The 16,111-nt window shown below is 42.8% G+C and overlaps 1 protein-coding gene across 1 annotated transcript in view; it reads right to left on the bottom strand.

Annotated features, from left to right (window-relative positions):
* Positions 1-16,111, bottom strand: part of CATSPERE (catsper channel auxiliary subunit epsilon) — a 141,249-nt gene that overhangs the window by 11,460 nt on the left and 113,678 nt on the right. The window contains exons 15-18 of the mRNA XM_045084664.1: positions 14,169-14,219; positions 13,747-13,780; positions 13,598-13,677; positions 5,740-5,839 (exon numbers count right to left, since the gene is read on the bottom strand). Coding sequence (XP_044940599.1) covers positions 5,740-5,839; positions 13,598-13,677; positions 13,747-13,780; positions 14,169-14,219 — 265 coding nt within the window. The remainder of the gene's footprint in view (positions 1-5,739; positions 5,840-13,597; positions 13,678-13,746; positions 13,781-14,168; positions 14,220-16,111) is intronic.

The raw sequence follows: 16,111 nt of genomic DNA, 5'->3' as shown, positions 1-16,111 counted from the left end.
TTCCTTATTTAAATGTTTGTTGCTATACCGGGGAACAGCTGAAGTTTGTGTATTGACCTTGCACAAAAGAACTTCTTAAAGTCACTAATTTTGAGTGTTTCGATGAAGTCATGTTATTTGTGAATATGACAGTCTTCTTGCTTCCTCTCCAGTCCTTATACTTTTATTGTTCGTTTATTTGCCTTATTACAGAGATCAGGAACAATGTTGTATAGAAAGTGATGAAACTTGTTTCACTCCTGACTTCAGAGAGAAAGCTTTCAAATTTTCACCACCAAGATGTTTTCTTTTCTTTCTTTCTTTCTTTTTTTTTTTTTTTTTTTTAAGAATTTTTATTTAGGGGCACCTGGGTGGCTCAGGTGGTTAAACGTCTGCCTTTGGCTCAGGTCATGCCCGAGATCATGGCCTGAGCTGAAGGCAGATGCTTAACCAACTGAGCCACCCAGGTGCCCCGGTAAGATGTTTTTCTTTTTTTTTGTACTTACATTTTATTAGGTTAAGGTAGTTACCATATACTTAGAATTTTCCAAGATTTATTTTTGGGTTATTCATTTTTTTTAAGTAGGCTCCATGCCCAATGTGGGGCTTAAACTCATGACCCTGAGAATTCCAAGATTTATTCTAAAAATAATGTTATTTATGAATATTTTTTTAATTAAATGACTTTTCAACTATTATAATAACCCATGCCCATTCTGTATTCCGTCACTAGAGTAGATTTCTTTGATTTTCAAGTGATATTCCAACTCTCCAGTTAGGAGATAAACAAAACTTGTCTGGATGTGTGATTTTTAGGAACACTGCTGAGTTTGATTTGCTAGTGTTTTGGTTAGGTGCTTTGTGTCTGTGGTCATGGTGTGATCGGCTCGTAATGCCCGTTTCTTTTAAGGTCCCCATCAGGCCCTCCTGGATTCACAAAATGAACTGGGAAGTACTTTCTCCACCCTAATATTCTGGAAGAGTTTTTAGAAAACTGAAGGAAAATTTTCTTTTGATGTTTGGTTGACTTTGTCAGGAAAGGCATTTGGGATTAGAGATGTCTATTTTGGGATTAGAAATGTCTCTTTCTTTCTTAGAATATAAGGAACTTTGGTAAATTGTGTTTTCCAAGGCAACTGTCTGTTTTATCCATTTCTTTGTTGTCAAAATTTGTTAATATAAATTTGTTTATAGTAACCTCTATGATTTGGTCTTAAAATGGTGATATTCTTTCTTTATTTTTTTTTTCCATTTGTCAACTAGAAACATGCTATAAAGAGGTGTTTCCCTTTTCTACTATTTCTTTACTCACTGGTATAGTTCATTTGGGGACGGTACGATAAATATTGGTGTCTTTCTCTTTATTTGCCAGTTTTTAAAATAAGGAGTTGATTTCCTATCATTCTCCAAAGGTGACATTTTTGAAAAATTCATTATGAACTCATGCGTTTAACATATTTAATGGGTTTGAGCAATATCGCAGTAACTATCTGTAAGGAAGCTCTGATTGTCCCATCTTTAGCCAACCTCTTCAAGTTGACTTCTGATTGCTTTTGACATGACCCTAGCAGTCTTCGATAACTCCTTGCTATTGGGTACGTCAAACTGTTCCAAACTCATCATGTTTGTTTCCTCCCCCAGGCTTGGAATCGGCTACTTACCTAAGAATCCCCAATTACTTTTAGTGGGAAATGATATTTCAAGACAGCCATGTAGGTACTGAGCAGTTATGTTTCTAGGGATCTTAATGGGCAGCGTAGGAAAAATTTATCTCGTTCTCTCTGAACAAGACAGTTACATATTTATATCCAGATCATATGAGTTTCTAATACCTCATGAGTTTACATTGAGTCCTGTTCAAATTCAGGATGTTTTGTCTAACTTCTATACTACTTATGCACCTCCTCGCTTTTACTTCAACAGCACTTGAAGAATGACAGTATTAGAATATCTCACATTACACACCTCACAAGATCAGAATAACTCATATAAATATTACCCCCACTATCACAATTACTGAAAAGTTATATTTTTCCCCAGCATATGCTCTCATAGTCTCCTAGCATATTTTATGGTTGTGTTATATCTTTATTGTCAGAGAATACGTCCATTGTATATTCTCCTTTTTCCCGTTTAACCCTCACTTTGCTTCAGTTTTGCAAGTAACTCCATCCTACATAATGCTTTCCTCTAGTCCTTATATCTCTTTAGTGATTGTGGTGGTTTGAAATTTATGATCTAGTAAGTTACTCAGGAAGGGCTCCTGGGAACAATATCATCTGAGCGTTTGACATGTTAATAGCAGTTTGTGCCTTTTCTAGAGTCATCAGTTTTGCTGAATATAAAATCCTTGGCTTGTGTTTATTTTCCTTGAGTATCTTAAATATTTTACTCCATTTCTTTCCTGGTATAAAGCATTGCTATAAAAATTATAATTTAATTTTATTTTCCTTATATGTAAATTGCTTTTTTTTTTTTTTTTTTTTTTTTTTTTTTTTTTTTTTTTTGGCCTAGAAGGCCACTTGGGTTGGCTGTTCTGATATTTTGAGGATATGCTATGCTCTTTCAATATGAAGCTTCAAGACTTTTTTGCTTGGGGTGGGGTAGAGATGTTTTCTTGAAAGATTAGCATCAGTTATGTTCCTTTATTCTGGTTTTCTTTTTTTCCCCCTTCTTTTAAAAGATTTTATTTATTTTACACACAGAGAGAGAGAGAGAGAGAGAGACAGTGAGAGGGAACACAAGCAAGGGGGGTATGAGAGGGAGAAGCAGGTTTCCCACTAAGCAGGGAGCCCTATGCGGGGCTCGATCCCAGGACACCGGGATCATGACCTGAGTTGAAAGTGGAGGCTTAACGACTGAGCCACCAGGCGCCCATCTGGTTTTCTTTTTCAGGGCGTTCATTTACCCATCTGTTGGATCTTCTCTGCCTATCTTCAGTATTTGTCACTTTTTTCTTAAATCCTTTTTATCCCATTGTTTATTTCTTTTCACTTTAAAATTTTTCTTCTTCTAATTTCATGTGTCTTTTAAAGCATTCTCTATTGTTCATTTTCATTTTTAGAGGGCTATTTTCATAGCATATAGAATTTTGGATTTGGAATTTATTTCCTTTCAGTAATTTAAAGATATTTTTGTTCAGGGACACCTGGGTGGCTCAGGGGGTTAAGCAACTGACTCTTGATCTTGGCTCAGGTCATGATCCCAGCATTGTGAGATCAAGTCCTGTGTTGGGCTCCATTCTGGGCACTGAGATTGCTTCAAATTCTCTCTCTCCCTCTGCCCTTCCCCCCTAAAAAAGCCGGGGAGGGGGAGATATTTTTGTTCAAAGTCTTCTGGTTTGCATTATTTCTATAAAGAAATCAGCCTTAAGTCTTATTGCTACTCTCTCGAGAGTAACTTTTTTTATTTTGGCTACCTTTAAGGATTTTCTCTTTGTTTTTCATTTTAAAATGTTCACAGTAACATTTCTGGATAAAGATTACTTTTTCTGTGCTTCAGTGTCTTTTGCCTTTTGGGAAAATATTGCTTCTGGTCAACACTCTCTCTTTTCTTTCTAGGACCCCAGTCCTTAGATTTAGGCAGTAAATCTCCATTATGTTCTTGTCTATATTTTCAATCAGCTTACCTCCCTATGCATAGTTCTGGGCATTTCCTTCTGACCCCTCTTCCAGTTGACCAATTCTGTTTTCAGGCTTCACTCCTAATAGTTGAGTCCCTAATTCCAGTTACTGCAATTTCGGTTTTTTTTTTTTTCCTAGAAGTGATTGGCAGCTCAGACAGAGGCATGGATGAGGCTGAATGATGGATGTTTAACGTGGCCATCAGGCGCATAGGAACAACACTGGGAAGATGACTTGGAGATATGGGCAAGATGGTGGCTGGGGGACGGACCCACAGAGCTCAAGTTAGATGGGAAAAGGAGAGGAAACACGGGAAAGGGCAGAGGGCTCTATCTGGTGGATGTCTAGACAGTGTAAGGAAAAGCAAGGGCGAGAGGCTTAGTGGGAAGAACACCCACAGAGCTAGAGAATTGGGGGTTGAGGCCATAGACTGGAGTGTTTGCATTGAAATGTAATTATAACGGGGGGAGCTGCATTGGTTGGTCGAGGCAGCCTCTGTTGCGCAGCAAACCCCACTCCTCAGGGCCCTCACGCATCACAGTTGAATTCCTGCTCACACGTAGTCCAGTGCCGATGCCCCGGGGGGGATGGTCTCTATGGGTGGCGCTCCTCACAGTAGAGGATCAGGCTTCTTCTCTGTCTCGTGGCTCCTCGAAGAGTCCCCTCACCCGACTCCACTCATCCAGCTTGCATCTCTCCATCTCCAACTGTCCCTGGGGTAGACTGTGATGGAGGAAGCTAGGGAGCTCGGGGGCTCATGGGAGCCTTTCTCCAGCACCTCATCGTGGAAGGGACACCTCTCGCTTCTGCTCATTCCACAGCATGAGCGCCGGTCACATGGCCCACGTAGCTGCAAACGGGACTAGAAAAGGTCCTTCCTGTTCAGAAAGCTTCTTCCCAGCAAAAACTCAGAGGACTGAACTGTAACTGCTTTCAGGGCAGGAAGGGAACCCATTCAAGTTCTCAGTATGTGACAGCGACAGGGGGAGATGGGGTCCATGCCATCTGGATGAAGGGGCCTCAAACAAGGGACACTGTAGTTAGGGTGAGGAGATACTGATCTGGAAACGATAGTGTGGGTTAGGGAGTGGTTTGATTCCACAGCCCATCAAGAGTACCCTTGGTCTGAGAGAAAAACAGGGGAAATTATATTTTTTGAGGAATGTCTCCTGAAGAAGTATCTAGGGTCATTTAGCCCTAAGGTGTACTAGAAGAGTTTGAGAAGGTGGAGAGTAATGGGAATCTGGGCCCAGGTGTAAGACGGACAGAAGAGTTTAGGGATGAGATTGTGAGGACAGAGGAGGCCAGAAGGACTCACACTTTGGGGGCTGGACAAGTGTCGGAGGAATGTGGTGGGATGGATTTGTTTGACCCTATCATCGAAAGATGGTTCTTGCAGGAGCCCAGAGCAGGTAGCAGGTGGAACTCGTCTCTCGGCCGCAACCTGGGTGGGTTCTCCTTCTTGGAGAATTAAGGTCTCTGATCGATGAGAAAGCTCTTTGGGAAGGAGCTATGTCTGATCTCTGACTTTGAGCATGAGATTTCTGGGAAAAGCCAGAATCCATATGCTGCTTGTGGAGACGCTCGGTCATGATGGTCAGGAGTGGAGTCTGGGGGCGGGAGGTGGTGAGGCCTTTTTGCCATGGCCTGCAACGTGGAAAGGATTGTCAGCGGGGAGGCTGAGGTGGACCAGTCAGAGGAGGAGTGTGGGGACAGTGAAGCCTTGGCTTGGTCAGTGGGTCAAATGACGCAAGGAAGTCAAGTGAGAGGAAGCCTAGAGCGCGTGTCTTTAATGTAGCACCCGCCAGATGAATGTGCGAGAGCCAAAGGCAGAGCCATAAATAATCGAACACTGACTACACTGTGGAGACAAAAGAAAACACTCACCTAGGATTGCGTCACCCTACTATAAACATTATTTTCTTTTTCTGATCTCTTTACGTCAGTTTCATATGACCGAGGCTTCTTTTGTCGTAAATGAATTTCGGTAGCCACAAGATATAATACACAGGTCCTATTTTTTTTCTACCCACATGCAGTCAGTTCTACTTTCCTTACATAATTTATATACAGATGGAAAATCGATCGGCAGGTGTCACTGCGCTCTAAGCTCTACTGCAATTCAAAGGCGCCGTACCTTCTTCATGGTGTTATTAAAGCTGTAGTCGTTCCTGCCGTGTATTTCCCACACGATGAAGTTCACTTCCACGTCTTCGATGTAGCCATTGCCATTGTGTCTGAGCGAGACAGTGGACACAACAACCCGTTAGAGCAGAAGAGAGAGCTTGAGAGCTGCAGCCCTCCAGTCTGACGGGCTTCTCTGACCAGCGCTGCAACCCCCGTGGAGTGATTTAAGGTCCTCAAAAACCTCAGTATTGTCACTTCTCTGTGGAGCCATCCCAGTACCTATTGTATAGGCTTCCTTCAGCTCTCGAAATCAACCTCCTAGGAGTAAAGCAGGGTATGTTTGCCTTTTTCACAGTTGGAAGCGTAAATGCTGTTCACGTTGACAGGAACCGTGTGTTGGGGAGGCGAGGGTAGCCGAGTGGGCTGGGAGCAGGGAGAAATGACCGAGGAAGGAGGGAGGGCACCGCGAGGGGACCTGGGGTCATTTAATCAACAAGTATTCATTGGGTGACTGCTGCCTGCCATGGGGTCGCTGTGATGAGAGCGGAGATGCCCCAGAACTCCCGGGGGGGGGGGGCCCCGCTGGAAGACGGGGCTCAGTGCCAGGGGGATTGGCAGCAGCAGGGAGAGCTGAGGTGGGGTCCGGAGAAGCAGAAGGGGTCACCAGCTCCTGGGAGCCACAGTCCCACGCAGCCCAGGCCAGAGAGCCTGTCATGACCTTGACCCACAGCAGAGCCTCGCAGACAGTCCTACCCTGACAGGGCGCCCACTCCCCAGATGCCAGCGCTGGACATAGAAGCCCCATTGAGCTTAGAGTCCTCACCCCAAACTCAGTGCGTTGCAAAAAAGATGCTACTTCAGATTAATATCTTTTTTTTTCTTGCGACCGTATGAAAATAGGGGCTTGAGACCAAGCTAAAGTTCACTTAGTGGTAAAGTTACACCTGTGCGTTACCAGAGCTTGCAACTGTTTTGAACACTGTCCTCTCTTCTTTCTCTGACCATCATTGCTCATTTTTCTGAGTGGGATTGTCCCCATCCCCACTGTGGATGGAAATCTCACTTAGGACTTTGGTCCCAGGCACTTGCTCCTGGGCTCTGACTCTTGGACTGTTGCCCCAGGGTCTGCCATGTTCTCTTGCTACCCATCTCCGTGTCTGTCCACCAGATCACGGGTCCCTGACCATGGTGTTTCCTTACTCTCAGCTCACATCTCTGCCGGATACCACGGTCGCTCTACCTAGCTCTATGCATAGGCTACAACTTGGCACCATCCATTCCTGCTTATAAAAGCCTGATGACTCACAGACCTGCACCCCTGGGGCTAATAATACATTATATGTTAATAAAAAATTTAAAATAAAAAAAAAAACCCGCTCTTGCCCCATTCACAAATTGGGCAGGACATCTGTACACATCTGAGAAGCTATTTTACTTCCATCTTAATTCATTTTTAGAAATCATAAAGACATGAACTCAGGTGTGAGTAACTAGGGGTTGGAGTCGTGGTGGTCGACATCTTTCTTGGCACAGGAGGAAGGTCCTAGAGAACTCTAAACTCGAATTAAAGTTCCTCCCACAGGACAATGCACACATGTGTGTGACACACTCGATTGTGTCTGCAGTTTCGGGGACTTGGGTCAGGCTTTAGCAAAGCTCTCATTCGGGGAGCTTCGGAAGGTGTGGCGTTTTTTTCTTACTGCATCTTCCAAAAGCCATCAGATTCTTGAATTATTAAGAACTAGTTGTAAGGTCATATGTTTTATTTATTAAATTTTAAAACCATCTTCATTGAACTGGAAGCGGATATTGGTGGCCACGCGCGAAAGCAATAAGCTATAGTGCCATCTAGTGTCCATAAGGATAAATTACATGACCCGTACTGCCGGGGTTTGTAAATGATCTTTGGTAATACTTAACTGATTCATGGAGAATATGGGACAAAAATACTTGCCCGGGTAAGCATGACTTATTTTTATTAATGTTCATTAGTAGGATAGGACACCAGTGAAACCTGAGAAATTCAGAAATGTCACTAGTGGGCAACGAACTTCCCTATACTTATAACTTCTCCTTTGTGACATTTTAGCTGTTGATCCATTGGACACATACGCTTTCAGTCTGGTGTGACCCTCAACCCAGTGAACCGACCGTGTCTCTTACTTTCTGTTTTGTGATACTGTAATAGCTCGGTTATTGATCCCAGAACTGGAAGCAACTTGCCTTATCAAGTGGCTCCTGGTAGCAGAGACTAAGTTGCCCCAAGAAGGATACACTGCCACGTGGCCAAAGTGTTGTTGCAGGTCTCTGACCCCTCCCCCTCCCCCACAGCCCCTCACCCGCCCCTTGACCTCACCAGACATCCAGTCCTGCCTCCCTCTGCTTTCCTCCTCCAGGCCGTTCCCTCCCCGCCCGGCATCCTGGCTTCACTCAGTGGCTCTCGCCCTGCCTCCAGCATCTCACCCCACCCTTGGCTGTCACACTAGGCCTCCTGCACAGGCTACTTGAGGAATTCAAATATGCGCCACTGGGCTACTCACAGTGTCTTAAGTCAACTGTGCCACTGGTGTCCTCTGATAATCTTTCTATTGGTCCGTGGCCAGCCCTTCTCATATCACCCTAGTGACCCTGACATCCCTCCTCAAAGCTTCTCCTCAACCCCTCGGTGCTCCCAGTGTGCACGTGGCCCTTTCTGTTTCATGTGAGTAAACTGAGGCTGTCAGACATGACTTCTCTCAACTCCGCACTCCTGTTTCGAAACCAGTCACTTCCTGCCTTTAGTTTTACGCCTCGCCTCCCTCCCAAGTTTTACAGGATGAATTCGCCTTCTTTTAACATTGCCACCTGGCCCTTTGATCCTACGGCCCTAGGTTTCTTCACAGACCTGGCTCCTATAGCTACTTTTATTCTAATTAGGAAATAGTTCAAATACGCAGGAAGACACAGAGAAAAATGTGAGAACTGTTACGTATCATTTTCATCCAGGTGTTTATACTTTACTTATCCATAAATCGTATATAGTATTGTTTTCTGAGTTTACAAATATACATGCAGAACATTTCACTGTAAGGATCTTTGGGCCGCCTTTTTTCCCCACTCAATTTTAGGTTTTGAGATGGATCCACAGAAGTTTCCTGTCTCTTGGTCTCTGTTTTCCTCAGCAGCGGCTTCCCGGACTGTCCGTCCTTTCCTATCCGACCTGAACTTCTTGGCTGATTCCCTCTTACAAGCATCTTACTTCATTCATTTTAAGGGCTGAGCAGCATCGCATTGGCTACAATGTAGCCACCTAATTTGCTCTGTTTCATTATGCCTATTTCATCCCCATTAAAAGAATCTATCCTTAAAGAGGCCATAAACAAACATGTCAGCCACCTGTCTTTTTCACTGGGTTTATGGTAAGATACCATGAGGTAGCAGGAAAAGTAGGAGCGTGTGATATCCTGGAAGCCAAATGAAGAAAATATTTCAGGTACAAGGGAATGATCAGCTGTGTAATTCCGGTTAACGAGGTCAGCCAGGGTGAGTCCCGAGGACTGAGCAGTGGGTGTGGGGATGTGGTGGTGGGAAAAGCCTGGCTGGGAGGGATGGGGGAAGAGGCGGAGGAGAGCCGGTGACCCTGAGGAGCTACACAGGTAGTGGGGGTCAGCAGAGGGTTGTTGGCTTTTTTTTTTTCCTGTTTTTGTTTTCAGTGAGGGAAAGAACTGCGGATTTCTCTGATGATCCAGGACAGGGGAAAACCCAATGATGTGGGAGAAGGCGGGCGAAGGTTCGGGAGCAGGGCTCTTAAGTAGGAAAGCGGGTGGGGCTCCAGTTCACAGATGGAGAGAAAGGCCTTAGACTCACATATGTTCACCTATGAGGACAGGCAGACAGACGGAGCTCATGGGTACAGATAAGGTGGTGGAGGCTGCGGAGGGTCTCTTCTCACTAGAGTCGCTGGGACCCATCTCATTTTCCCCACTGTCTCTTCTCATCTATCAGTTATCTATCCAAGCCCCTGTCTATTGGAATCACTAATTTTTCTCATAAATGATTCCTGTTCTTTGTGCTGCCATTTTGATCATTTGTGTTTTTCCTCCATGGACCACCAATACAGTTTACTACCCGTCTCGTGCTATTTAGACTTGTTGCCCTGAAGTTCATCTTCTCCCTTCTCCTGGAGAGGACTAGCTAAGGCAAATATTTGACCGTGCCGCTCTACCATAGTATGGACAGGAAATCTTCTGTGATCTGGACTCTACTGAGCTAATTTCTCTTGTCCTGACACTTCATGCCTTACTTTATGCCCCAACAGCATTAGACATCTTCTTCCTCAAACCATCCCTTTTGCGTGAAAGCCTCGCCCAGTGGAGCTCATTGCCACCTTCCCCAATTCTCTTCTTCCCCCTCTGCCTTCTGCTAAATATTTATTATCCTTTAAGACTCCATGACTCAGACCAAATGTAAGTTTTCTGGAAACATTTCCCAAAGCCCCTCTCCCTTCTGTAGCTGGGCTGGATTCTTTTGAGTTTTCTTTTTATTATTCTGTGTCATCTAATATGTTTATCTAATTCATCAGACTCTTAAGAGAGGAAATCCTGCCTTGTTTATCTTTGAATTCCCAGGGCCTTGCACAGTAAAAGGTTCAGAGGTGTTTAATAATAATGAGTCGAAGAGAAGAATACACTTCTCTGGGAGAGAACATTAAGATTATTTATCCTTGGAGGATTAAGACGCTGCATAGAACAAAAACAAAGCAAACAAGGAGCCTGGGAAGATGGTCGGTAGGAGGACTCTGAGCTCACCTGTCCCATGTTTTCCACTTGGCCAGTCCCAAGTTAACCAGAGAGCAGTGTAAACGCTGGAGGAGGGACAAACTCCACAATTAATGCAGAGGAGAAGAGAGATAGGAAGCACCAGTGCAATAGAAATGAATATTTCTGTTAAAAAAAATCAGTCAAGGAACTCACAAAAAAAAAGGATATAAAATATAAAAACATATGCCTAAAACATGGGGAGAAGAGGAGAAAAGAATGGATTCAAACTTCAGTGACCCTGAACTTCATACACACTGCTACATGCAGAAGAGGTTATATGCAAACCCAAGGGTAATCCTATATCAAAAACCACTAATAAACATGAGAAGAATAAAGAGAAAGAAATCCAAATACATCACTAAAGAAAACCAATGAAACATGCAAGAGACAAAGACAAGACCAGAGAAAAATCTTCAGAAAGAGCCACACAAGTAACAAAATGGCAATAAATACATATCCGTCAATAATTGCTTTGAATATAAACGGACTAAGGCTGACACAGGGCATCAGAACGGATGGGCAAAGGACAATCTCGCACAACATGCCAAAGAATGCAACTGAACCACGTTCTTCCACCAGATACAAAATAAACTCAAAATGGACGAAAGACCCAACTGTGAGGCATGAAACCATAAAATCATAGAAGAGAGCACAGACAGTAATGTATCTGCCACAGGCTGTACCAATTTTTTTCTCGATATGTCTCCTGAGGCAAGGGAAACAAAAGCAAAAATAAACTACTGGGACGCTATCAAAATAAAACGCTTCTACACAGTGAGAGAAACAATGAACAAGGCTAAAATGCAACCTGTGGAATGGGCGAAGATATTTGCAAATGACGTATCTGATAAAGGGTTAGTATCCAAGACATAAAGAACTTGTAAAACTCAACAACCCCCAAACCAACAATCCAGTTAGGAAATAGGCAGTAGACACGAAGAGACATTTTTCTGAAGAAGACATCCAGATGGCCAACAGACACATGAAAAGATGCTCAACGTCACTCATCATCAGGGAAACGCAAATCAAAACTACAATGAGAGACCACCTCACACCTGTCAGAATGACTGAAGTCAACAACATAAGAAATAACAGGTGTTGGTGAGGATGTGGAGAAAAAGGAATCCTTACGCACCGTTGGTGGAAATGAAAACTGGAGCAGACACTGTGGAAAAGAACATGGGGTTTCCTAAAAAGTTAAAAATAGAAGTAGCTTACGATCCCACAATTTCACTACTGGGCATTTACCCAAAGAATACAAGAACACTCATTCAAAGGGATACATGCACCCCGATGTTCATAGTGGCGTTATTTATAACAGCCAAGATATGGAGCCCACCCCAGTATTCATTGATTTATGAATGGATAAAGATGTGGGGTGTGTGTGCGTGTCTGTGTGTTTAATATTCCATTATATTTGTATACTAGAACATTTTTATTCAACTGTAAAAAAGAATGAAATCTTGTTATTTGCAATGACATGGACGGAACTAGAGAGCATCATGCTAAGCGAAATAAATCAGTCTGAGAGAGACAAATGCCGTATGATTTCACTCACATGTGGAATTTAAGAAACAAAAAAAAGAGCAAAGGGGAAAAAAAAGAGAGTGAGACAAATCCAGAAATACTCTCTTAAATATCTTAAATACAGAGTACTGTCTGATGGTTATCAGAGGAGTGGGGGGGGGAACAGGTGATGGGGATTAAGGAGTGCGCCTGTCGTGACAAGCACAGGGTGAAGTGTGGAACGACTGAATGACTGTATTATACACCTGAAACTGATGTAATGCTGTGTGCTAGCTCACTGGAATTAAAATAAAAACTTACAACAAAACAAAGGAAAAAAATGAGGCCTCAGTGGAGGAAGGAGTGTCTAGGGTTACTGGGAAAAGTAGTGGTGCCACTGGATGTCTAGAAGAGGATCAGAACTGCGGAAGACAGCACATTAGCCTGACCAGTCTGACAGCCCAGAGGACCTAGGACAGAGGGCCTGTAGGACAGTGATGTTGAGGGCACAGCACAGACTCTTCAAAGCGGCATGGGTGAGGAATGGTAGGCAGGACATGGTGGTAGAGACCTTCTGGGTCCCAACAGGGAAAGCCCCCATAGCAACACTAAATGGAAGCACCTGTCTTGGAACACTGAAAAAAAGAAAATTAAATTAAGATGTTAAAAAAAACCCAAATGGAACACCTGAATCCTTACGTCACCCCTACCCACCCTGAGAGATCTCAGAAGTTGCTTCTAGCCTTAGAAAGCCCCCAAAGCTGGAAGCCTTGACCAAAGTTTTGATGGTTTTTATCTAGAAGTTTTGCTTCCAGTAATTTTTTCTAATGGCATATCTGGAGTGTGTCCAAACCTGTACAGAAGGGAATATCCACCACCATTTTATTTATAATCGCAAACAAATCTAGAAAATGGGTCATTTGTCTCCTATTTTTCTGTATTTTAAATTTTGTAACAAACAGTGTGACTTTTGTAATCATAAATCAAGAATAAAATTAAAGATGAAGACAAAATAATAGAAAATTATTTGGAAAAGCCTTCCTCAGAGCATTTTATCCTATTATTACAAAGTATTATTTGTAAGAATTAAGTTACAGCTAACATTTTTGTTATCTGTGCCATCTGTACCATCGCCTTGTTATTGTACCTTCCCTATTAGTCACGTAGTTTCGTTCCTTGCAAGCTTTCAGTTACTGTTGGCCCATGGAAGGAAGAGTCATAGTCACCTGGGGAAGGTAGTTCCTATCAAACAGGCAGGGGTGCTGGTAGGAGCTTGGGGAAAGATTAGAGAGAATAAGGCAACGGTGAAGAGACCACCTGCATCACTGAGAAGAGCCTCCGCTGTCTGACCGGCCTTGTCTCAGCAGTGAAATGATAATCTCCCTGCACATGCAGGCACCATGGTAGTCCAACTTTGTGTAACTAGTACGGAAAACTTAGAGATGCATATATCAAGTGCTCAAAAGTATTTGTTATTAGGTGCACGATTAATTAGCATTGTTTTCATACTTTCATTTTGAAACTTTCAAAGTAAGTTAAACATTTTAGCGAGGATATACTTACAATTCAATCAAAGGGTGAAACATTTCTCCGAAATCAAGTCTCAGTGGGCAGCCATATTTTTTCCAATTATATTTTACTCTCTAGGAAAGGAAAAATGATTTAGTTATTTTCTCTATTTGGCTGATTGATAAAATTATGCTTTTTCTTACCAAGTTTTTAGATGGCTGATTCCTCAGATACGACCTGTAGGAAAGACATTTTTCATTACTTATTTTTCTTTCCTCTTTTAAAACTTATAAATTAAAAGCATTACTTTGTTCAGAAAGGAGGTATCACAAAAAATTGATTACAAAATGCTCCCCAGTTGTGTGGGGGTTAAACACACACTTCTAAATAATACATGTATCGAAGAAGAGATCTTAAGAGAAATTCAAAAAGATTTTGAACTAAATGGAGATGAAAACACAACTTATCAAAATTTGTAAGATGCAGCAAAAGCAGTGCCTAGAGGTAAATTTGTAGCAATGAACATATATATTAGAAAAGATTGATGTTAATAGAAATAAATACTGATTCTAAATTATTTGTACTAATAATGTAGAACAGTGCTTACGTTAAAAATATTTCTTACTTTTCAATAATGTAAAAGAAATCATGCTGAAGACAGTCTTTTTTATTAAATCTACAAAAAACAAAACATCGATAAAGTTGTAATATCATTCCTTATACACTTGCATAAACATATAATCATTTAACCCCGTGATTCTCAAACTTGAGAGTATCACAGAATCATCTTTACTGAACTAGAATCCTGGGGTTAATGTGTGGCCTTAGCATTTCTTTTCTTTTCTTTTCTTTTTAAAGGTTTTATTTATTTTAGAGAGAGTGCATGCACAAGAGTGGGGTTAGGAGCAGAGGGAGAGGGAGAGACAGAATCTCAAGCAGGATCCATGCCCAGCAGAGAGCCCCATGCAGGGCTCGATCTTACCACCCTCAGATCATGACCTGAGCCAAAATCGAGAGTCAGAACCTTAACCAACTGAGCCACCCACATGCACAATGGCCCTAGCATTTCTATTTTTAAAAAATCAATATTTCTGAGTCCACCGGAATTAGAAATATACTGATTTATTTGTATTTGATACATGTGAGAAATTCAATGAAAATCTATCAAAATGAAGATAAATTTCTTTGGGCTATTTTTATTCCTCATAATTAACCCCCCCCCCACCAATTTCTAATTGCTGCTGGGGACTCAGTTGTGCAGGTAAGGAGCTACTTTAAGGATGCACCTAATTTCTGGTTAGTGGTCAGGCAAACATAGGCTATCATGATCTAGAAAATGATGTCTTGAGTAAGTTAAATTATTCACTTGACCATTTTTGCTGGCTGTTTCCACTGTAACTCAGAAGGAACCTTGGTCACCACCATGTTTAGATAGATATTGGAAGCCTAAACCATTTCCTACACTGAAGCCCAATATAGACCCCATGAGATGCCCTCCAAGGTGAATATCTCTCCTGTCACAGGAACCTTGGACCCCATAGGCCTCCTTTTATGACTGTGAAAACCTCAGGCCCACCCCAACTTGAATTCAAGGTATTAGGGCCATTTTTAGGGTTCTAGAACAGTGGGTCATTGATTAAGAAGCCTGGAGTAAGGTTCTGAAATCTGAGTTTGTCAAACATGTTCTCCTGGTGGGGCTGATGAACAGCTTGCCTTTGACGATTGCCATCTAGACCCGCCCAGAAATAGACTGAGATCATGGTACCGCACGTGGCAGTCCTGGGAACTGATTCTGGTAACTTTGCATAGAGCAGTTATTCTCAAATTTTAATGCCCTTGCTCATCTCCGGGATATTTAGTTAAAATAGCTGTTCTTGCTCAGTGGGTATGGGACAAGGCCCAAGAGCCTGAATTTCCAAGAAACTCGCAGCGATGCCAGTACTGGTCCATAGACCGTTCCAGAAGCAGGACGCCATGCGCTGCATAGATCAGTTAGCCTTTGTGCGTCCCGGAAAAGGAGTTGTGGGAAATGCACATCCCTTGCTGACTGAAATGGGAAAACTTGATTGTCAGTCTAGCAACTGATGGTTCCAAATGCGTACTCAGAAGATTATTAGGATAGCGGGTGAGTAGATATTTGTTTTGGATGAGAGCAAGTCATTCACTTGGAGAAGTCTCCACTCCCCGCTCACCACCACTCCTGACCACTGGAGAGGAGTCTATTAGGTACATCGCTGTCTTAAGGACCCACTTCACCTCCACTGAACGGATTGTGCACACGGACCTCAATTCTCCCCCGTAGAGGAGCGAGCCCGCGGTGGCCAGTGGATGACAGAAATCAGGGTGCTTCATGGTGAACCCCGGTAAAAGCAAGACAAGTCACACCTCGGGCTTCTCTGGAAGAAACCCCGGTGCTTCTGTGAGGTTTGCTCTAAAAAACCTTCCCGTGGGTAATGGAGCAGGTTTTTCTGATGGGGGCGTAAGCAATTCTGTGGCAGAAGTGACATTGTAACTGGTTTGAGGAGGAGGCAAAGGAGACCTAAGTGTTTCTCCCTCTCGTTTCTTGGG

This window comes from Mustela putorius, unplaced genomic scaffold (genome assembly GCF_011764305.1).
Source record: "Mustela putorius furo isolate JIRA1106 unplaced genomic scaffold, ASM1176430v1.1 tig00000785_pilon_pilon_pilon, whole genome shotgun sequence".
In the NCBI taxonomy this organism is placed as follows: Eukaryota; Metazoa; Chordata; class Mammalia; order Carnivora; family Mustelidae; genus Mustela; species Mustela putorius.
This window is presented reverse-complemented; position numbering and strand designations above follow the sequence as displayed.